Source organism: Centropristis striata, chromosome 24 (genome assembly GCF_030273125.1).
Source record: "Centropristis striata isolate RG_2023a ecotype Rhode Island chromosome 24, C.striata_1.0, whole genome shotgun sequence".
NCBI classification, from domain to species: domain Eukaryota; kingdom Metazoa; phylum Chordata; class Actinopteri; order Perciformes; family Serranidae; genus Centropristis; species Centropristis striata.
Window position 1 is genome coordinate 13017195 of NC_081540.1, and position 24113 is coordinate 13041307.

At 36.8% G+C, this 24113-nt stretch overlaps 1 protein-coding gene across 1 annotated transcript in view; it reads right to left on the reverse strand.

Annotated features, from left to right (window-relative positions):
- LOC131962954 (aryl hydrocarbon receptor-like) overlaps window positions 1–21835 on the reverse strand; it is an 82371-nt gene extending 60536 nt beyond the window's left edge. Inside the window, exons 1-2 of the mRNA XM_059328067.1 lie at window positions 21406–21835; window positions 6371–6558 (exon numbers count right to left, since the gene is read on the reverse strand). Of these exons, the coding sequence (XP_059184050.1) occupies window positions 6371–6558; window positions 21406–21464 (247 nt within the window). The 5' untranslated portion in view covers window positions 21465–21835. The remainder of the gene's footprint in view (window positions 1–6370; window positions 6559–21405) is intronic.
- Between the last annotated feature and the right edge of the window lie 2278 nt (window positions 21836–24113).

A 24113-nucleotide genomic window follows, 5' to 3' on the forward strand; every position in this document is an offset into this window, starting at 1 on the left:
GAATGCATAAAGCCCTGAGTTGTCCCGGTGCAGGCCTGCCGTGCGAACAGGCCTCCCTGCTGTAACAACAAACTGGAGTCCTGCAGCGTTTGTTTGAGGTGGAGGGGGAGGCGGAGGGCCAAGGAGCTGTGAACTTCAGACGGAGGAGCAGAAGAGGAAAAGGCAGAACAGTTGAAGGAAAAGGGGCCCCGGGGTGCTACAGGGGCCGCCACAGGAAATGGGTGTGGCTCGGTGGGAGGGAGAGTGACGGATCATCGGCCAAGACATGGGCGGAGGAGGAGCTGGGGGTGGTGCAGGAGTCTGTGTATGTGTGTGTTCTCAATAGCTGTTATAGAATATGTTGCTTCATCTAATCATTGATGATCTATGGGGCGGTACAATCAATAACAGAAATACTGTCTAGTGGTTAAAGGGCAAAGCTGTAATAAGACAAACTAAGATTAGAACTGGGCAATTATTAAATATGATAACTTATTGTCTGTCAGGAATCATATCGTGATGGAATCATGTATCCAGACCAAGGTTATAATAGTTTTGGATTTTTCATTAGTTTTAGTTTTAATTTCGTTGTGAATTTTTGTTTTCAAATTCAGTTAGTTTTAGTTGGTTTTTAGAGTGAGTTTTCTAGTTTTAGTTTAGTTTTTATTAGTTTTAGTGTTAGTTTTAGTTTTTTTGTAATGGGCTATATGTTGGGTGCGATATTCAAAGTGGTCATAATAAATGTTTCCTTTATTTCCTTTGGTTTATCCATCTCAGCCCCAATAAGGTTATTAACTCTGACAGTTCCAGGTATTTTGAATTTTGGTTGGAGAGTAGACATCCCAGTCTCAGTAAACATATTTACCATGTGTTGCATGTTCAAATAGAAACACTGAATTATGAATGAAAAAAGTTGACAAAAACGAAAACTAAGGACATTTTCACTATAATTTTAGTTAGTTTTAGTTAGTTTTGTAACCACGCAATACAGTTTCAGTTAGTTATCGTTTTTGTAAAAACTCTAGTTTTTATTTCTATTTCAGTTAACGAAAATGTTTTTTCAATTCTAGTTTTCGTTATTTCGTTAGTTTTCGTTAAATAATAATATATATTATAATAATATAATATATATAATAACCTTGATCCAGACATCGTGAGACAAAATTTTGCTAACGAGGCTCACAATAACAAGCATTGACTAACTAGAATTCCTCAGATAATTTGAACAAAAATGTATTTTTCTTCTATAATACGTCCCGTTGAATGTCTGACCTTGACTACACTGACTAGTTAAACCTGAAACCTCATTAACACGCAGGGGAGAGACAAGACAGGAGACAACAATCAGAGATTTAACATGTCGTTTCACATGGCGTGCTCTAAAAAGAGACAATGAAAACGACTCTTATATGTTCATTCTTCCCACGGCCAGTTCAAAACCAGTCTGTTTCACATGTTCCGAGACAGCGGCGTTGATTAAATGTGCCGATGTGGGCCACCACTAGACAAAGCACACATTTTCAGAGCAAAAACAGACTCAAACTCAAACTGAGGGCACAGACAATAAACAATCGAAGAGCCCAATATGACCGATGCACCAGAATCCAAACACATTCATTTCCCGTCTGAACAAATGTTCCCTTAAAGCTTGGATTCTGGGTCGACATTAATAAAAAAATATTGTCCTGGCAGGACAAACTCAAGCTCACACCTCTCACTGGACAAGAGAAAGTGTTTAATACAGGAGTTGTAAAAGCTGTTGAATATTTAAGACAGGAGTGCTTTCAATATTCCCTGCAGTTCATTGTGAAAACTGGCAATAAATGTTGTTGAAATATAATAATAATAATTGTACTTTATTTCCTGATTGCATTTGACAGTTGTCAACTACGTACATACAGATTTTGATAAACTAACAGGCTTCAATACGAGTCACTTTACTGCACTTTTTACAGTGTGTGTCTGGGTTTGAATGCATTTTTTATGATGCTCAAGGGGCGTGTTCAAAAATAAAATGAGGTGTTAAGTGTCTCTTTAAGTTCATTTTGTTATAACGGCCACATAAGCCAAAAATCATGTTGTTTTTTTAATGTTTGTTCAAATAATGTACAGTACAGGCCAAAAGTTTGGACACACCCATCTCATTCAATGTGTTTTTCTTTATTTTCATGACTATTTACATTGTAGATTCTCACTGAAGGCATCAAAACTATGAATGAACACATATGGAATTATGTACTTAACAAAAAAAGTGTGAAATAACTGAAAACATGTCTTGTATTTTAGATTCCTCAAAGTAACCACCCTTTGCTTACTAGAATATAAGACATGTTTTCAGTTATTTCACACTTTTTTATTAAGTACATAATTCCACATGTGTTCATTAATAGTTTTGATGAATCTACAATGTAAATAGTCATGAAAATAAAGGAAAAACATTGAATGAGAAGGTGTGTCCAAACTTTTGGCCTGTACTGTATATGTTGCTCTTCCTACCAGTGATCTTATAATAAAAGCTGGAGAAAACTTCTTCAAAGTTTTGTTTTTTTTGCAGAAAACAGTCCAAACTGAATATATTCATTAAAGAAAATAAAAAAATAAAAAAGCATCTCATGCAAACTCTCTTCTGATCTTCTTTTAAACTTAAAGCGCTGAGTGAAGCTGCGAGAACCCACAGCCTTGCGTCTCTCTGACGGAGTAGTTTGAGAGAAACCAGACTCCCGGCGCTGCCTCCAAACGCATTTGTTCCGCCGGCACTAAGTGACCATCGCTGCCAAATAATTGATGACTCCAAAGCAACAGGCTCTGCTGTCTGTTTCCTTTGGCAACAGGTCACGGCTGTTGGAACGAGAAGACTGAAATTCGACTTTGTTTTGATGAGAGCACTTAAGAACACACTGTTTCTACAGATACGCACATATTAAGGAGGCAATAAGTCAGTTTTTTTTTTTTTACGGTGGACCATAAAATGTCTGCAGGGGGGTTGATAGGGCTGTTAGTCAACGCCAATGACTCATTGATTACTCGCCAGCGGCTGAGATTTCTGGCTCACTCTGCAGCCAGTTCAGGAACAAAAACTTCCATTGATTCCAGCAACGAAGGCCTTAATTTCAAGCCAATAAAGTGAACGCTAGAGCGGTTTTATTATTCCAGGACTCAGGATTGGTGATATATCACCTCCTCACTAGACGTTCCTGTTGGATCGGAGCTCTGATTGCCTTGTTTACTGCTTTCTGCTGGGAGCTTGTGTCAATTATAGCTGAAGTTGAAATTATCAGATAAGTGTCCTATTTATTTATTTTAAAATGTAGCCCTTAATGCACAGCAGCATTGGAAATGTGTTTGGTAACATAAACAGTTTGTTCTACACATTTAGAGATATTTAGTTTAGTAGTTTACATTTCTAGAATTGGGTGATATGAAGTAAAGTCATGTGCAAAATGTTAAATATTCTTTACTAGAGTTATTGGATTAAGAAAACAGCCTTTTAAGGTGCATTTGCATTGCATACACTTTGCAAAATGAGTGCAAAATCTCCATAGAAAAGGCCTTTTTTAATTAATTGGTGAATGTTTTTCCCTCTCCGAAATCAGAATCTGAATCAGTCTGCAAAATCAGTCAGGGCTCTGATACAGATTATTAGGACATAATGTCGGGATTATCCTTTTATATATGTTTTGATTCTTAATTTCTGGGAGGAAGAACATTGCATTAAGCTTCTTAACCTCTATTTCACTTCTCCTATGATTTTTGTTGTTGTTTCAACCGTAGTGCATATTCACAAGGGCTATACAGGTGCATCTATGCAATGATAATTTATTCTATAAGCCAAAAAAAAGACAACAAGAAGACAACTAAATGCTAATTTTGTCCAACAAAGAGTTAAAAACAAACCTAAAACACTTTGGGATCATACAGCCAGACAATTTCTGGCATTTTTACTTAATAGCTGTTAGATAATCGTAATATTTCCCTTTAGGCTTTTCTAGAAACACACAGAACATGTGTACCGTCTGGTATTTGCTCGCTGCACATTCACACACTCTGAACATTCATGTGCTCATGAGTCTTCTAGCCTGCAGCGCTGAGCAGGTGTACGGCAGGCTCGCCTCTTTTCCTTCCACTTCACACCTCCTTTTGAAGACGAGGTCAGCTCCAAATATACGGTAAGCCAGAAGGGCCAAATTTCACAGTCCTGCACTGATATAGCCTCTGAGCTGGTGACGACCACACGCCCCCGCCGCCCTTTACTGTAAATAGGAACCTCGTCTCTCAGGCTGTCTGGGTGTAATTGCTGCAGAACAATATGAGGAAGCTGCTGGAAACTGAAATAACCTCACTGAGCTGCAAGCTGACAGAAATGGGTCAGAATTCACTTATTGTTTTAATAACTAATCCAGCTATTCTCAACCTTGGGGTCCCGACCCCAATTGGGGTCGCGAGATGATTTCTGGGGGTCGCCAAATCATTTTGGAAGTCAGCTCTGTCTCCACTGTGTTAAAGTGTTCATGTGTTTTAGTCTTTTTGGTCATTTAATGTCTTTTTTGGTCATTTTGTGTCTTTTTTGGTCGTTTTGTATCTTTTTTTAGCCATTTTGTTTTTTTTTGGTCATTTAATTTATTTTTTGGGTCACTTTGTGTCTTTTTTTGGTAATTTTGTGTATTTTTTGCTCATTTTGTGTCTTTTTTGGTAATTTTGTGTCTTTTTTTGGTCATTTTGTTTTCCTTTTTGGTCATTTTGTGTCTTTTTTTAGCCATTTTGTGTCTTTTTTTGCTCATTTTGTGTCTTTTTTTTGGTAATTTGGTGTCTTTTTTTGGTCATTTAATTTATTATTTGGGTCATTTTGTGTCGTTTTTTGGTCATTTTGTGTCTTTTTTGCTCAATTAGTGTCTTTTTTGGTAATTTTGTGTCTTTTTTTGGTCATTTTGTTTTCTTTTTTGGTCATTTTGTGTCTTTTTTTAGCCATTTTGTGTCTTTTTGTGGTCATTTTGTTTCTTTTTTGGGTGATCTGAACTGTGCGTGTGAGATTTTGTTCAGTGAGCGGGGGTCGCGGACAACATGCATGTTAAATTGGGGGTCGCGACTCAAAAAGGTTGAGAACTACTGAACTAATCGACTGAGACGGTAAAAGCTGTCCATTAAAGGAGGTTAGAGGGTAACATTCCTCCTCATTTTTGCTCTTGCAAAACAAATCCTTATTTATTTCTTTATCTGAACTGTCACTGTCGTCGTCATGGAGATTACAGTGACATTTCGAAAACAAACACAACGATGGACTGCTTGTTAACCATACAAGATTAGCAAATTGTTGCTTAAGCTTCAACTCAAAGTGTGAATAAAAGTTTGCAGTCTCAACATTTGTCCTTTAGTCAATTTAATAAATGATCTACTTCCAGTTTCAACTGTACATTAAGACTAGTATCTCAGATAAATACATGCAGGATGTTTGTATCCAGGCTTCTGTCATGTTTAGGGACTCAATGAGACTAAAGCTGGTTAAAAAGGCTCATAAATAAACTGTTTTCCTCGAACTCACAGTGTGTTTGATAGGTTTCGTCTAATTTAGTTTCCATGAACTTGGTTTCTAGTACACAAACAAATATATTCTCCCATTCTAAAACCTAAAAGAAAAGAAGGGGAAATGTTTTCTTTTAGACACAAAAGAGGTTTTTTCAAGTACTGCAAGATATGTTGAACTTTTAGTTGTATGTTTGAATAAATGACAATCAAGGAAACTTTAGATAAGAGGTTTTAAATAGCAACTTAATGTTTTTTCTTGGCTCGCAGATGGTCAATCTACAAATATGATGAAAGTGAAAGAAAATCGTCCGTTGCATGGAAGGAGTAGAAAGAGTGTTGCAATTTAAATTCTAAATCAAAAATCGATATAAAAGATATATCGATATAGTTTCAAATGTGATATGGAATTAGACCATATTGCATATATCGATATAGTTCAAATTTGCATTGTGATCCTTGCTCGAGGAAAGCTGCGACTTTTATTTAAGATATTTTTCTCATTTAACTGTGCAGTTTATGGAGCTTTGATTTTTTTTATAAAAAGGTACTACTGTTGTAATACAGTATTTATGTTCACCTCCATAAATGTTTTCAATAAAACTACTTGTGATATGTCATATTTGGCTTTAACTGAACATTTGCTCTCACTTTGCGATAAAAATATCAGGATATATCAATATTTAGTCTAAATATATCGTGATATGACTTTTGGTCCATATCGCCCAGCCCTATTTTCCAGTAGTGATATGACTTCTGATCCCATACCAGGGGCTAAATATCTGACTGTAAATGTTCTGTCATGACTTAAGGAATGTCTTTTGTTTTCAAGGTTTCTATATTTCTGACATTAGAAAACACTTTTGACACTGACCGTTGAAGAAGCTCTTGACCTTCAGGTAGCCGACGCTGAGGCGGAGCACCGACAGCTTGTCCAGCCGAGCCCTGACCTCCTCGGTGAAAGGCAGAAGGCTGGTGAGCTTGTCCAGCTCACCGTTGAGCCGGTCGCGGTGGCGTTTGGACGGGTTGGACTTGGCGCCATCGGGAGGTGGTGGTTTGGGTCTACGGATACAGAAAGAAAGATGTTCAAACACAAGCAAAAACTGCTCAGTGTTGACCAATTATTCCTAAACATTTTATCCAAATGGCTATAATTTAATGGTTTGATTCTGCAAACTGTCTTTTTAATTTAGAATTAAACACAGGGTTAAAAAAGACAATCGTAGAGACACAAGGACAGAAAAGTTTGACTCCATTAGAAGTCAAATCAAACATCATGACAAGTGTTACAAACAAGCTTTATGCTAAATGAGTTCAAGTTGTTTTTATGCAAATTTAAATACAACGAATGGTCAATAAACCTGTGGTGCCGTGTCCATCACGCACCACTGCAACACATGGACGCCAGTATACAGTTTCAAGACAAAGAAAACAGACAAAGTTCACATTTTTGAAGCTGGAACCAAATTAACATACATTAAAAAAACATTCAATAAAATATTTCCATCATGTTTAACCTCCACTCTTTTTCTTCTGGAATTATTTTATGGTACTCAACTGTAAACTCCCATTATAAACAGGTAATACCTGTGCTATAAAGAAGGGAAAATGATATAAGAATAAATAAATAGATGAATAAAATAATTAATTAATTAATTAATTAATAAATAAATAAATGTATAAATAAATAAAAACAATATATTAAAAAAATAAATAAATAAATGGAAATTCTATACATTTTTTTAACTTTTATTTGATCATTTATTTAGGTGATTCTGAATTCATTTATTTCTAAACTTTTCATGTATTTACTTAATTTCCACATTTACTTTTACATTTCCAAATGTAGTTGAATTATTTATTTTTAAATGTAATTTCTACATTTATTAATTTATTTCTGTACGACTTTTGTCAGCCGACAATTTCAAAATGTGGAAATAAACGAATAAATAAATGTAAAAAAAATAAAAAATAAAAATGTGGAAATGAAAAAAATAAATGTGGAAAAAACTGACTACATAAAGAAAGAATTTCCTGGTTTTTTTTTTCATTTATTGATCTATTTAGTTCTTTATCTCTACATTTATTTATTTATCATCATTTGTCATTTTGCATCCTTCATACTGTGCAATATATAATATTAAAAGTGCCTAATTTTTAGACTTTTTTCATCACAGGATTAAAAGGTTTGCAGAGTGGAAAACTACAGAGCCCGGACCACCTGGACTCTCTGGAGAGCAGAGCAACACGCTGTCTGCTCCCTCCACTGTTGTCCCGGGAACCAGGACAGCAGCCTTGCGTCACCTGTTCCTGTTTATCGTCAGCTCACCTGTGTGTGTTCAGCTCTGCTCTGTCGGGACGCAGTGTGTGAGAGAAATAAAGAGTTTCTCCTCCTAAATGAGATTAAAAAAGGCCCCATATAGTTCCACGAAACTAAAAGGTCCAGCCATATTGAATTCTTTCCCTTTTAAAAATTTGCCTACAATCACATATCAGTCAAGCTCTAATCATAAAGAATTTAATTGAAAATATATTCAGATACAGCTAAGCAGTCCATGCATAAGCTGCATGGACAGACATTTAGTATATAGAGCTGACTAGGTGATCACTGCTTTGTGTTTTATGCTATGAAGGAGGAAAACTGAAATAAAAATAAATAAATAAATAGATGGATGAATAAATAAATAAATGAATGACTGTATAATATATATAAATAAATGCAGAAAATAAATGGAAATTCAATGTTTTTTAATTTATTTTATTATTTATTTAGGTACTTCTGTATTAATTTATTTCTACAATTTTAATGTAATTATTTATTTTTAAATGTATAAAATTGATTATGTATTCATTCTACTTTTTTTCTACATTTCTTTCTGCACAACTTTTTAAATACGTGTAAAAAGAAAATACATTTGGAATGTAAAATGTAAATGTAAAATGTAAAAAATAAATGAGAAAGAACTGAATCAATAATAAATAAATATATTCCATTTATTTTTCACTGACACTCATTTAGTCTGTTGGTTGGTGCACTTTCCTCCAAAGGTCCTTCATTAAATAGGGCAGCAACTAACCATAACTTTCATAATAAATAAATCCGCAAATTTTCTTGACTAGTGGTTTGGTCTGTAAAGAAATCAGAATATAGTAGAATATGTTCATCACAGTTTCTCAAAGTATAAAGTGATGTATTTTATTTTCTTATCCAAGTTTAATATGATATAAAACAGAGAAATCTACATTATTGAGAGGAAGAAGACAATTGTTAGTAAAAAAAAAGAAAAAAAAGAAGAAATAATACTGTTATTCAAATTACTTCAGGTATGTGTCCTAATTCAGCAGCAGCATGTGATTTTTAAAATGTGTGTGTTTGTCTGTCTGGCTCAGTTGGGCCATCAGATGGAGCAGTGCAGCAGAAAGCAGGTCTGTATCTGGAACTGAACTCTGGTGACCGCCGGTAAACCCGGCCGCTTCTCATGTGTAACTCAAACCAGACCTTCGCTGCACAGAGGGGCTTTTCTTTTCCCAGAGAAGGTGTGAAGCTGTGGAACACCTCAAACCGGCCCTGGACATGACTCTCATTTACACCCACATCTCTGGGTCACTGGATCCACCACAGGTTGATGGAGCTCACATTCGTACAGTTTTTAACCGCAGTCTGACATCTCATCAACTCAGGAACAATTAAGAGACTTCTGTGGTTTATTAACCCCTGTGCATTACTTGGGACATTTTTCCTGGTTTCCACTGGAGTTATTGCGGCTGTATTATGAAGCTCTGTAGTGGTTAAAGATCATTGTTAATCCTGTTCAGACTGTGCTAATTCATTTTTTGTGTATTTTCCATTAAAAAAATATGTTATTATGGAAACAAACTATCATTTAAAGTGATTTTTTTTTTTTTTGAAAATGAGTGAATATACTGGACAAAAAACCCCAACTCAGACTGTGGAAATTAATATTAATATATATTTTTTTGGTGCCTTTTTGTGTATCACAGACAGACAGACAGACAGACAGACAGTTATATAGAAATAGAGCTGCAAGGAGTTATCGATTAGTTGTCAACTATTTATATATCTAATAAAAAGTTCAAATTCTGCAATACTGTCTTCTTAAATGTGATTATTTTCTGGTTTCTTTACTCCTCTATGAAAGTGAAGTGCATACTGTATCTCTGAGTCATGGACAAAACAAGATTTCTGGCTTTGGAAATCATTTTTAAAGATTTCACACCATTTTATAGACCAATTAATTCATGTAAAAAATAACGGACAGATTACTGGATGGTACAAATAACGAGCTGCATCCCCAGTGAGGAACATGGGTTGAGGTAATCAGAAAAAATGTGAGAATAGAAACAAGTTCTGCTCGATGATTCTTATCACAAGTCATCTTTACTTCTGCTTTCAACTAAAAAAAAGTTTCCGAATCTTGATGCATCTGACTTTGTTTCCTCTTCACAATAAGTCTTTAAACCAATAGCTGACCTACTCTGTACACAGTTCAGACAAACTAAGAGTCTCACAGTCTCACACCAAAAGGACACCATTAAATACTGGAAGTGAAGTTATTTTGCAACATAAGGTATAAAATGCTCCAACTTTATTCAATATAACTCGTATTTTTCTTTATCTTAGTTACCTTTCACAGTAAATATCCTGCCACAAACGCATAGAAATATTATGAATTTAGCCAAAAGAGTTCAGTGTCCACTTTGACAATATTTCAATCCCAACTCAAAGCTTTTCCCTGAAGCTTTCATCTGTATCACACAGTCTTCATTGGACTTATAACTTTCCGATCATCTTTGAATATACATAAAAAATATTCATATTTTGTAAAAATCTCTCATTCTACATATTTTATTTAAAATGTGTACCAAAAAAGCAAAAACTAACTAGATTCTGTAAAAAACAACAACATAAAAGCCATGAATGACTCAGCTGAGAACAGTCACATGACAAGAATTCAGAGAAACAAAACTGCCGGATGTTTACACAGAGCAGAGTGGAGAGGACAGGAGAGTTTGTGAAAATGTTATTAGTTCAGTATGTATTGCATGTGGAGCAAACATTTTTTTCTCCAGTCATTTTATTCCGAATTGTGTAAAATAAATGATTCAACAAAATCAACTTTCAACATTTCTTTTGCAACAATATTTTCTGCAGATTTCCAGAAAACAAAATATTTGAACTTCCTTAGAACCTAAACAAATCGTGTTGCGGTGTGTTGCTCAAGAACACCTTTGCAGAGCATCTGCTTGTTGTGGGAATAGAACCTGTGACCTTCCAGTTACAGGTCGGTCTCACACAGAGCAGCTGCATGTCTGCTGCTTCTCAACTTAAATCGTCTTCAGATGTTCCTGCTGAAGACCCCACTGGGGATTATTAGGTCAGGTGAGGCCAAACGTGAAGCTAACAGTGTGTGTGTGTGTGTGTGTGTGTATGTGTGTGTGTGTGTGTGTGTGTGTGTGTGCACCTGCAGAATTGCATACTTTGTTGGCACTGTGACCTTTTCACCTCATCATTACTGGTACCTCCATGTGTAAACGTAATCCACTACAGCATCATGAAACGTACCAACAAGTGAGGGGAAATGGTTCATTTAAGGACATTAAAAACTAAAAAAGAAGTTTAACGTAATTACGTTTTTAGAAGCCCCTATTAGCAAATATCTGGCAGGCAAATGTATTGTCTTATGCTTCAAATATAAACATAAATGAGGAGCAAAATAAACACCATTTCTTGCTATTGTGTGAAATATTGCTGATATAGTGATCATCTTGTTTTAAATTATGTTTTAGCTGAAACTGGTAAAATATTTATCTTCAAAGTGCTTTGGATACTATTGGACTTAGCCCAGAACACTTTAAATAGCTGATGTTTTATTTTTCAATCTTTTTCCTGTCCAACATGCAATCCTGAAGTAAAATTTTACAGTATAATCACTTCCAAAAGAGTTCACTGACCTCTGCTATCAAAAAGTGCTAAAATAAGATAGAAGAATGATAAGAAGATAAGAAGAATGAAGAGGAAAAAACAAAAAGTAGCCCACTCACTCAGTGTCAGTCTGTTGTGAAATATGCTACATTCAGATGAACTACAACAACCACGGTGGTAAGGAAATACTCAAGTAGACTGGCTGGGGAAAGTTTTATCAGAAAATGTAGGATTTTACAAGTTAACTGTTCTAATAAAATCTTGATAAATTAGGTTGTGAGCTAAATGTCTGATATTCTTTTCAACTCTAGCAAGGAGTTTGCACCATGCTGTGCCACTAAGGCCTTTAAGTGTTGAGACTCATGCAAAGTATAGCTCTAAATTATCCAAACTGCATTCAGAAAATAAGCATTTAAAAAAAAAGTTTGTTTGCCATCTTTTGTGGGGTTATTTTTGTGTCTTTATTAAGTAATCAAACAGAAACTCATTGGATCATGGATTCAAAAGCAAAACAATTGCAAACTAGTTTTCATTGCAGTGTAGTTTTGCTCTTGAATCTACATTTTGATTGCAGTGTGGAAAGTTTTGCTCTCATATGTGTTCTTCTTCATGCATAATAAAACCCAAAAGTAACGCCATTGTCTCGTGGACAGACCTGACAAATGTAGTCATTCCAGTGTACATTTGATCCTTTTATTCAATTAAGTCATATTAAAATCGATTTATTTTGGATTCAAACTGCTGTAGTAGCACCATAGCAACACTGATCTAGACAACTTCACAACAGCTACAAAGCAGCAGCAGTTGCTATTTCAGCCATGCTTGATGATGTAAAGCAATGGCAGGAACAAACATTGTTATCTTCACCGGAGCGCTTCACATGAATAACATGAACAAACACAATTAATCATGCGATCTATGAAAATCTGCTTTGCATTTGGTGAGAACTCTAAAGCAACATTTGTGAAATTTAGATAAACTTCCACCACCAGTCTGGTAAAAGAAGGAATGCGGGACAGAGGGGGAAGTTTTTAATAAGCAGACGCTCTATTTCACAGGTTATCTACTGTCAAACAAATACCTCTAAAAATAACATTAACAGGCAGAACAACTCATGCCTGAACCGCACTGTGAAACATATCAGTTTCAGACTAAATATAACAACCATGGAGGTGAAGTTAAAAACTAATCTACAAACTTTCCCAGTGTAAAACCCTTTCTTGTAATGTCATTTTTCCAACTGTTAAAGCATGAAGTGTGTAAAGGGAAAGGTTGTGAGCCGAATGTCTGAACTGTAACTGTAAATGTGTAGAATGTGGACCTGACGAGGCGCCCCTTCCCTCCCTCCTGTAAATAAGACATCTGCTTCCAATAATACTCCAGAACACGACATATCTGAAATCGAGGCGAGATGGCTATCGCTGCATTCCTGACGGCACAACTCCCTGCAAGAACAATGAGCAGCCAGTGTTGTTGCTTCTCGTTATATCTACCAAATCTGCCGTGGAAGGGGTGTGTATATATATATGACTGTGTATATGAGTGAGTGTGTGTGTGTGAGAGAGAGAGAGAGAGAGAGAGAGAGAGAGAGAGTATGTGGGGTTTTGTTGGACTTGGAAAAAAAAAAAACACTCCCCTGCGTTCACACAAAGGCACTTTGTCTCCGACGGGGCAACGACACCTTTGCAGAACAAAAGAAACTAAATACGATGTTGGCGTTTGTTCCACTGCTGGAGTTATGATCGGGAGGAAAAAAAGAGCATGAGAGAGTATCAGAACTCAATATCAGGCTCGGAAAGTTGACACCAGAGTGTTTTTTTAAACATTTCAACGTTGTCATCATTTCATCCTCATAAATCATATTTCTACTTGCCTTTATACGTCATTTTCTGTCTTTGTTGTCAAATGGTGCTTCTCAAATAAACTTTAACCTTTTTTTGCCAAGTGCAATGTTGTTTTCAAACTTACTCATTAAAAAAAATGTTTATTTGAGATGAACAATGAAAAATGTCTTATTTGATAAAAAAAGAAAAAATGTTCATCTGGAGATGTAATATGCAGTTTAAAAAAAATCGACCATAAATAACACTATAGCTTGACTTAATATTTTGACAATATCTTATGATTCCCAACGCAATTACAGATGTTTTATAGCCTGGCTAACACCAGACCAAATCTCATTGGAGATTAGGTCTGGACACCTACAATGCATTTCTCCGTAGAGGAGGTGTGGTTTACGATCCTCCAGAGCCGTTTATTGGACGCTTAGAATGTCTATCAAAGCGTCTGTAGGTAGCTCTTAGCCAATCAGATCAGTTATACCAGATGACGTAGTAGAGCAACAGAGATGGATGTTTGTTGTGTGTGTGTCTGTGAGAGAGTGTTGCTGCTGCTTTGCTTCTCCAGTTCTCGCTTTCTGCAAGATTTATTTTCACGCTTTATTCCCCCTCATGTCATTCAGCCACACACATCCACTGATTTTATGGGCAATAAACAAGCTGCTGCGGGTCTCTGGGGGCTCCGCTGTCCCCCGATTCGGAGCGAGATCACCGGCGGTGACCGGCGGTCTCACCGGCTCGGCGCAACGAGCCGCAGAAACCGCCCGTGCGGCGCTAATAGCCCCGCTACCGGTGATCTCGTTACGAGCCGGGGGACAGCGGAGCTGCCGAGAGACCTTTCGCCTTTCAACTTTCGCTCTAAACTATTTAAAACACCATCTACAGCTAAAGAGAGTTTCGCGTCCGCAGCAGCCATGTTGGATCAGGAAAGCTTCCAAGTGCCGAGTAGTACGCGTCATCGTCTCACCGTCCCTCCCCGCTCTGTGATTGGATCCCTAAAACAGGGCTAAGATAATCGCCTCGTTTCCAGACCGCCTGGAGGTTCGAAATCAAATTCGAGCGCGCAGGGCAGTCTGGGTATACCCAGGCTAGATGTTTTATACTCCGTGCACCGAAATCAGAGATTCAAAAGATTTAGAAATGACATCCTTATCAACCAACCCCGACGACCAAAACACAGGAAATAAATACCCACAAAACACAAGCATGTAAAGCTGGGCGATATATCGATATATTTTTTAATGTGATATGGAATAAGACCATATCAATCAAAAAAATCTAAATCAAAATTACTTTATTTATCGCCGAGGGGAAATTCAGTTAGTCTGGTAGAATCTCTTTTAGAATGAGACAGTCTGATGGCTGTAAGAGCGAAGGATCTTTTGAATCTCTCCGTCCTGCAACAGAGACAGAGGAGCCGTCCACTGCTGGTTTTTGGTCCATAAAGGTTTTGTGTAGCAGATGATCCGGGTATTTCAAGATGGCCTCCAACATCCTGACAGTGCATCTCTCCACCACCTCCTCCAGTGTGTCCAACCTGGCTCCAATATCGCATATATTGATATAGTTCTTTTTTTTTCTTTCTTCATATATAAATGCTGCCTTATAGGGTTTGTCTTTTTTAGTTAATTGTATTATTCAATATTCTTTTCTCCTTTGCCTATTTTATTTCATAGGCTATTTTTATTTAAGATATTGTTTTATTTAAATGTGCACTTTATGGAGCTTTGATTGAAAAAACGGTACTCCTGTTGTTGTTATACAGTATTCAATAAAACTACTTGTGATGTCATATTTGGCTTTGATTTTGACTGAACACTTGCTCTCACTTTGCGATAAAAATATCGGGATATACATCGTATATCGATATTCAGCCTTAATATATCAGGATATGACTTTTGGTCCATATCGCCCAGCCCTACAAGCATAAATACTTTTTTTTAAAGGCTGTTTGTTGATGTTTACTGGTGTCATATGGTCAGGGAAGTGAGAGCTGGGAGGCTGATGTCCGTCACATGTCAGTCATAAGAGAAACAATCGCTCAGCTACACATCAGCATGACCTCTGACCAAAACAAAACATCTACCCAGCAGCAGCAGCATCTGACTGTTTCATTCCTGCTGAGTTTTGTTCCAGTTGCTCCAGTTTCTGCAACTTGAATTCATGTTGCAGGCCAACGCTGAATATAAACAGTCACAAGTGCACATTTTACTGTCAACACACAGCAACACTGTGGAAAAATGCTGACTTTTTGTGTTCTTCTGTGTTTTGAATATGTTCATCAAGTCTGCAGCACTTCAAAACCATCATAACAGGGGGGAAGTGAAAATCTACCTATTGATCATTTTCATCTCTATAAGCACATTACAATCATTTCTATCAAGAATAAAGCTGACCAATGTTGCTGTCAAAGTCCTCTTGAAGACCCCCGTAAAGACCTTCACTACACCACTGTCCACACACATATATACTTTTGGTCTGAGGCAGTTTATCATGATTTTTGGGTCCATTTTTTATCTCTCAATACTGATTTCAATACATGAATACATGTATCTGCCAGGACTGGATTTTAAAAGTTGCCTGAGCTTATATTTAGTGGCACCTTGATGTTGAAATGACATTTGTGCATAAAGAAACAGTTTGTTGCCTGCACAGAGCTCTGACCTTAACTTGGGATTGGGTTTAATAGCATTTTAATAAATCCAAATTCAAAATCTGAAGCTGTAAGAAGCTTAATAAAAACAATACGGTGGAAATAATAGAAATTCTGCATCGTAGACAATGGTGTAAAACCTGCACTCTTAAAATAACTTCTCAAGGTATCAAAAAATCTTTTTAACATCATTAATGACATTAGATAAAGTAAATGGGCAAGCAATGTAGCATTTAATGAGCTTTTAATCGGAGTGGGTGCATCTCTCTCCACATCATGTGCACACATACAGCAAGTTTCACAGAGAACAATAAAGATAAACCAGCTTTACCAATCTTTTTTACCAAATATTCTCTCATCAAGCTCAGCTAAAACACAAAAACACTCAACTCCCACTCATGGCAGTGGACTTACAGGGCATCTTACATTTGTATTGCCAAGAGCAAAAACTTCTTCTAGGCTCAAAAAATATTGCAGAAAAATATTTATGTTGTTTACACTGAAATTTTGCAGGACATGTGGAGCAGCAATCATTTATTATGGTTGTTATTCTCTTTCTCCCCCGCCCCCAACACACAAATAACAACTGCACTTTAGACATTCAAATTATGTGAAATGCATACGCCAAAATACAATTTTGCGTGCTTAGGATACGCCAGTCCGTTCCCTTGTAAATGTTTGGAGTTATTGGCACCCTCTAGTGGCCGTAGTTATAGAGCAGAGTCAGAGTATAAATCACAAAAGTTGCGGTTAGAGAGGGCAGGAGGGCTGGTGGATAGATCAAACAAACCCTAGAATAACAACCAGGAGAATGGTGTTCATGTCCCATGTGAAAACAAAAGTAAACGTTGAATCCATGAATCATGTTTTTACATAACTGTGTGACTTCCAGTAGCCATGTTGTCGTCATAACTACTTCACTTCCAGCCTTTACATGGATTTATTTACTGTTTAAACTTTCAATCAACAGTTATTGTATAAAGCCTGACCAGGAACCTTTTCCCTTAAACCTAGAGAATTGGTTTTGCAGCATAAATTCAGGGAAACTGCAGCCTTTTTTTTTTGTAGCCTTCAGATGTCCTGCAACAGGTAGGATGGCTATTTTTAGAAACGCAAATATTGGATTTTACCATATGCAATGCACGTAATTTGAAAGTCTAAAGTTGTGCTATTTGTACTCAGATTGGTGAGACCGGGTTGATGATCAGATTTATCCATACTTTCCACACGTTCATACACTTTTTTATTTTCTTTGCAGACATCTGTAGAGTCAGAAAGTGGCAAAACTGACCACAAAGTGTTGAACTGGGAGCTTAAGTTATCTGGGTATTCTACTGTTTAAGAACCAGATCCATCCCTAACCTCATCCAAATCCTTTGAGATGAACACCTTATCGCCAAACATCACTAATGCTCTTGTGTGCATTGAAATCCCTGCAGACAGCCTCCAACAACTGGTGGAAAGACTGAAACCAGAAGAGTGGAGGCTGTTAATGCCAAAAACGTGTTCAGCAATCACATGGATGTAATGTACAGATTTCAAAATACTTCTGCCAACTATAAAACTATGTCAACTTTTCTGTGTTTCTTACGTGAGTTTCTCGCCCACACAGAGACCGGCATCACCGTAAATTTAAATGTTCTACTTTTACAACGTAGAGTAAACACAAAGGTAAACTGCCTGAGGGTAGACTGGTAACACCGCCTCTAGAGCCGTCTGTGGGTTCAACTGTCTCTCTCTCTCTCTCTCTCTCTCTCTCTCTCTCATACATACACTCATAACTCACTCAACATTTCCCAAACAAAAAAGAAAAGAAAGATAAACTCCCTGAGAGAAACTTTTCCTAAAAAACCAGGCGAGCGAACATGGCAGAGTTATGTAAGTTTGCGTGACACAGAACTATGTTAATTTGTGTTAAGGGAGGGAGGAAAGAAACAACCCACCAAAAAAACACCCAGAAAGACAGAAGGAAAGACAGGAAAAAGTATGTTGTGGCAGTCAGAGGAGGAGGAGGAGAAAAAAAACACACAGCGAGTCTCAGATTACGCCATCCTCCCTCCCTCACTCCTCCCTCGTGGAAACATCGCGTGAGAGAGCTCTCGCTCCACGTCCTGATTATGATTAATGCAGGTACTACCACACACACACTGAAACCATGGTTCTGGCAGGGTTCTGACTGTGGTTCTCTGCTCGGGCCTGTGGTTCTGTTTGGAGCAGTTAACACTCCCGTCTGGCTTGTTAAAGTTAAAAATCACAAACTGGTAAAATCACTGTGAGGAAGACAGTGTGGCTCTGAGCAGCTCTTATGTATGTTCTGAAAGGGTTCTTTACAGCACCATGACAGGTCTAAGAAAACCCATTTCAGCCTGGTGCTTTCAAGAACATCTAAAAACTGTTCTATACAGCGCTATGATGGGTCTTAAAGGAACTGGTCAAGCATGTTGCCCTAGAGAACATCTTTGAAAAAAGGGTACTTACAGCACCATGAAGGGTCTTTACTAAACTAGGATGGTGCTTGACAGAACATCTCTAAAATGTTCTTTATAGCACCACAAATAGTGTACAATGAACGATTTTAGCATTGTGCATGACAGAACTTTTCTTAAAGGTTCTTTATAGCACCAAAAAGGGTCTATAATAAACCACCTGAGCCTTGTGCTTGACTGAACGATTCCAAAAGGTTCTTTATAGAACCCCAAGGGGTCTAAAATTAACTATTTGAGCAATGTGTTTGGCAGAACTTCTCTAAAAAGTTCTTGATAGCACCACAAAAGATCTATAATAAACTGTCTGAGCATTGTGCTTGAAAAAAACTTCTCAAAAAGGTTCTTTACAGCACCCCAACAGGTCTATAATGAACCATCTGCATTATGCTTGGCAGAACTTCTCTAAGAGGTTCTTTGAAGCACCACAAATGGTTTATAATAACAAAACTTTTTTTAAATGAAGACCACAAAAGGTTTTCTGAGACCACACGTTGGGTCTCTCCAAAGGTTCTCTGCAGCACCGATAGCAATCTACTGGAGCAACCTCTCCAACCGTTCTAAAAAGAATCTAAAAAGAGTTATTTTCCCATGGTGCTATACTACTGAAATTGTTCTAAGAAGAACACTTGTATGTAGTGCTTTCATATACTTAAAAGGGTTCCTAAAGGTGTACTTCTGGCTTGAAACCACAAAGATGCAAATCCAGAGAAAACTACTCAAAAAATACTGAACTTTTGTTTTGTGATTTACAACTCTATCAAAGGTCACTGGAAGAACAATGTTTGTATGGTGCATTAAAAACCTCTCCAAAAAATGTCAAGGTCTACAAGGTACCGTGGTCAACAGAACCTGTTTGAAAAGGTATTATAGCAACATTAAGGTTCTATGAGGTGCCATTTGAGCATGGTACCAACAGATCCTTAAAGTTTTTACAGCACTATCAACCTTCTCTGAACAACAAAACATTTGAGGACATAAACCCCATTAAGGATCTACAAAGAACTTTTTCCAACTATAATAGGGTTCCTTGCATAAAAAAGGTCTATTTTCAACAATAAAGGATCCATTTGAGCCACATTTAGTCTTGCACCAAACACTGGACCCTTCCAAAGGGTTCTTTACCTAACATCAGGGGTCAATGGAGTCAGTAATTTGTAATCCTCCATAGAAGTTCTTTATAGTACCTTATGTATAGATCAATAGCTTCTTGTCAAGTTGTTTCAAGTTTCATTATAGAGCCAAAAAAGGTTCTGTTATGGTACAACCCTTGAAAACCACTGGCTTAATTTGCTCCATTTGCTCTAACAGGAACAACTGGCTCCCAAAATCAGATCCAGAGATCCCTTAAGGTTCTAAAAGGTCCTGAGAAACAGAGAAATTGTGATTAACATTATTTCTGATGCAGCACAGAAGTGCAAAGACTCAAAAACTCTATCACAGTGCTAGAGAAAACATGAACAAAGGGGTCCTAACAGAACCATGAAAGCAATGTTTTAACAATCATGAATAAAATGCAGCTCCTCGCATTACAAGCACATTCCTACTGTACACACAACCCTGAAGAAGGATTTTCTGGTGCTACAGTATGCAGTAGTGGTTCTCAAGTTGTGGTCTGGGGCCCTCCAGGGGTTCTCGAGGGGGAATCCAGGAGAAAATAAGATGCAGTTTCAACAGCAGAAACAATCATTGATATATTCATATCAAATTGTTATGATGATTTTACTATTGTGGGGATTTACTCTCTCTACTGGTTTCCTCCCCACCTACAGAGCACACTCAAACAAAAAGTCAGTATAAATAAATTCACATCCAATACATCTACTCATAAATTGAGGGAGATAAAAAATAAAAGAAAGAGTTCCTACAGTTTAAGAGCATTTGCACAAATGAGTCTGGGAAGCCCAGCTGTCTCGGATGGTATAATTAGATTTAAATAATACTGAAGCAACAGTTTTCTTTTTTTCCATGCTGGATAGGCCAGCAGTGTTGTTGGACTTCAGCACTCCACATTACCTCGGTCTGGCTGGCCAACATTGCATAACCACAGCAGGGAAAATAGACTTTATAGATTTAGGACAATGTAGCTACTATTGCAAACACAGAGTACAAGTTATAACCTACTACACTCATATTACCATGTTGCACAGGCTGTAATGCATACTGACTGACTCTCTAGAGATGTTTGCACAGCTGTAACAACCTAAACCAACGTTAACATATAGGAGATCAATGAATGCTTTTGAGAAATAAAATAACACATCAAACAGATTTTAGTGCAATAATTGCATCATCAATGCATGACTTTTTCTTACTAGTCTTTTCTCTTAGGTATTTGTACATGAGTGCTCCAATTCTGTGCTTTCTAGTTCGAGTGCTCCTCCACATTTCAGACAGAAATATTGCACTGCATTGCATTTATATAAAGACTTCAGTTACTAGCTATTTTGGAGATGATTTAAGAAAAAAAGCATTACGAGTATATGAAATACAATGAATGCATTGTTGTACAGTAAATCATACCCCTAAAGCATAAAAAAATTAATAAGAGGAGCTCAATTGCAGCCAGCGACTACATAATAGTGCATCTTACATGTGACTGCATCAATAATAATAATCTATAAAGAGCCTGTTCAAATTTAAGTACATTTTTCCATATTATACTTTTACCTAAGTAATATCTGAATGGAGGACTTTTACTAGTGACAATGTGCTTTTTCAAATAGTGGTATTAGCACTTTTACTAAAGTATAAAAGTTGAGTATTACAGTAATAAAAGTCCAGACAGTGCAATAGGGTCAGCAGTCTCTCTCTGAATGCCTTCAGGAATATCATATGAGTATTAAAGACATACCATAGAAGCCATAAGATCAGAAAGTACAATAAAGCATTATGTACCCGCATTATGCACCCAGTGAGCACTATGAGACATGATGGGAATATTACCGGAACTTTACAGTGATTTATGTTTGTTTATGGTTGTTTACTTACATTTTCTGGACCGGCTTCTTCCGTTTCTTCGCCGCGTAAAGCGCCGTGTTCGCCAGCATGGTGAGTTCAAACGAAGTGGGCTAAAAACAATAAAGTGGTTTTATCCCGGTTCTTTATATACACGTGAACAGATCCAAAACTGTAGACTTACATCCCCTTGTAGCGCAAGAAAACGATAAAACAATGTATGAAAAATAAGACGGTAAAATCCCTTTAGTCCTCGGCTGCGTCTCGTGCGCGTCTGAGCTGAAAAAAAAACTAACTTTTTGTGCACTTTAGTTGCTCCAAACGCCCGCAAGACGTCGGCTAACTAACACACCTTTGCATAATCCAGACGTTTAAGTATTTCCACAGCGATTTACCGCAAATACCGTGACTTTTACGCTTTAAAAAAAAAGTCCTCGGAGGGTATTTATATAAGTCCTCCGCCTGTGCGTCACCCCCGTTGTGATTTGACAGGGCTGCTGCGGCTGCCGCGCGCTCCCGTCGCGGTGTATGTGTGACACTGTAACGCGAGAGCAGAAATATTTAAGGTGGACCGAATATGGGCCAACCGAGACTGACACTGCAGACACGGAAAGACTGGGAAACTATATTCCAACCAGGCAGACCTTAAGAGGGAATTTTTCATTGTCATCCTATCATATTACAGTATTACAAATACTTATTTATTTTTATTGATATGTCATTTTTATTATCACTACCAATAATATTTAAATTGTTAGTAGTTAATGTATTTATTTATTGATTTATTGATTTATGCATTCATTATGAATGAATGAACTTTATTTATTTCGAACATACAGTAATAAGAACATAAGAAAACAAACAAAAAAAAAGAGTCCAAAAAGGACGAACTGGACGCTTAAAATAGTATCATTTTAAATATATATATTATATTATATAATAATTATAATATAATTGTTTAATATAAATCATTTCCCAAATGTATTTACAATATTTAAACAAATTCCAACATTGAATTACAACAAAATACATTAAAAAAGTATATTTACAGTCCAGGTATTAATTGTTATACAAATAAAAATGTGTTATTAATCATAAAAAAGAATATGACCATATAATTTTTTATCTCCAAAAATGTTCTTTACAGTAACATGAAGGGTTTTTAATGAACAGGCATGGTGCTTTAGGGAAATATTCTAAAGGGTTCTTCACAGTACTACATTTGAACCTAATTGAACCAAAATAAATCTATTACTATTCACAAGTGCTACAATGAATTCAAATAAATAGATGCATTTTGTTCCAGTATTCCTTTTTTTACTTGAGTAAAAGCAGCAATACGTACTTTTCTGCAACTAGGGGTCGCTCAGTCAAAACACTGACAAATGACAGTTTGGTGACATTGTGAAGCAGCGTGGGATCATGGGAGTTTTTGTCTTCACCACCATTGCCACCATTGCGGTTAGCTTCTGCCTGTACGGATTCCTTCAGGGTTCAGCCGAATATAGCAGCCTATACAGCGCTGGATCATGTTTTTTCAGTTTTAAGGGTATTCTAAAGGGCGCTGCGCTGCTACACACATTAGTGCACTTCAGCAAGGCACTTTATTTATTTGCATTTCCTTTTATCTCCCACAGGGCCATCCAAGAGTGCACATTTGCTGCATACATAAAAATATATTTCAAAGTAAAAGCACTAATCATGCAGAATGGAATAATATATATTATGTGATTGGATCATAGATTCATTAATGTGTTCAGTGTGTACTTTACTGTCGCAGCTGGTAAAGGTTGAGCTTAATCGAACTACTATACACAGTCATGAAAAAAATTATTAGACCATTGTTTTCTTCAATTTCCTGTTCATTTTAATACCTGGTACAACTAAAGATACATTTGTTTGGACAAATATAATGATAACAACAAAAATAGCTCATAATAGTTTAATTGAAGAGCTGATATCTAGACCTTTTCCATGCTTTTCTTGATCATGATTTTGGTTATTATCAAGAAAACCATGGAAATAGCTAGATATCAGCTCTTAAATTAAACTCTTATGGGCTATTTTTGTGGCTTCTATGGTACGCTTTTAATACTCATGCATTCATATTTGGACAAATATGAATGCCTTCCAAAGATATAAGGGGGGTTTTAAGGGTAGTAGGTAGTATAATAGTTTTTTTCTATGACTGTATGCTGCTTAGCTTATGATATAGTACTACATAATAATTTATTCGTTAAAAAATGTTTTTATTGATAATCCGAATCTGCAAAGTAACTAAAGCTGTCAATGTAGCGGAGTTTAACCCATTGACGCCTAAAACTGCCTGTAAAACCTCTGGGCGATTTTGAAATAAGCCCCAAAAACCTGAAGTTTTTCTGGAAATTCAACAGAAGTGTCAACTCTTCCTACTAAATAATAGATTTTTCAGCCTCTGTAGCAGATAGAAATGAAATTCAAAAAGTATTTGAGAGCTTATACAAATACTACAAAACGACGTATCCGCTTTCCAGGCTTCAATGGGTTAAAGTGCAAAACTTGCCTTCAAATTCTGGAGGAGTAGAAGTATGAAAGTAAAGTACAAGTGATTAAAGTTGTCCTCATGTTCTTTAATTATTTGGAGGAAACACTGGCTTGTTGTAGAGAAAGATGCAGGTTGGGGCTGACCCCCCCGAAGACAGAGACAGACTCTCATGCACTGTGTCCCTCGGGGGATCAAGAGTTAGGACACGTTTTATGAA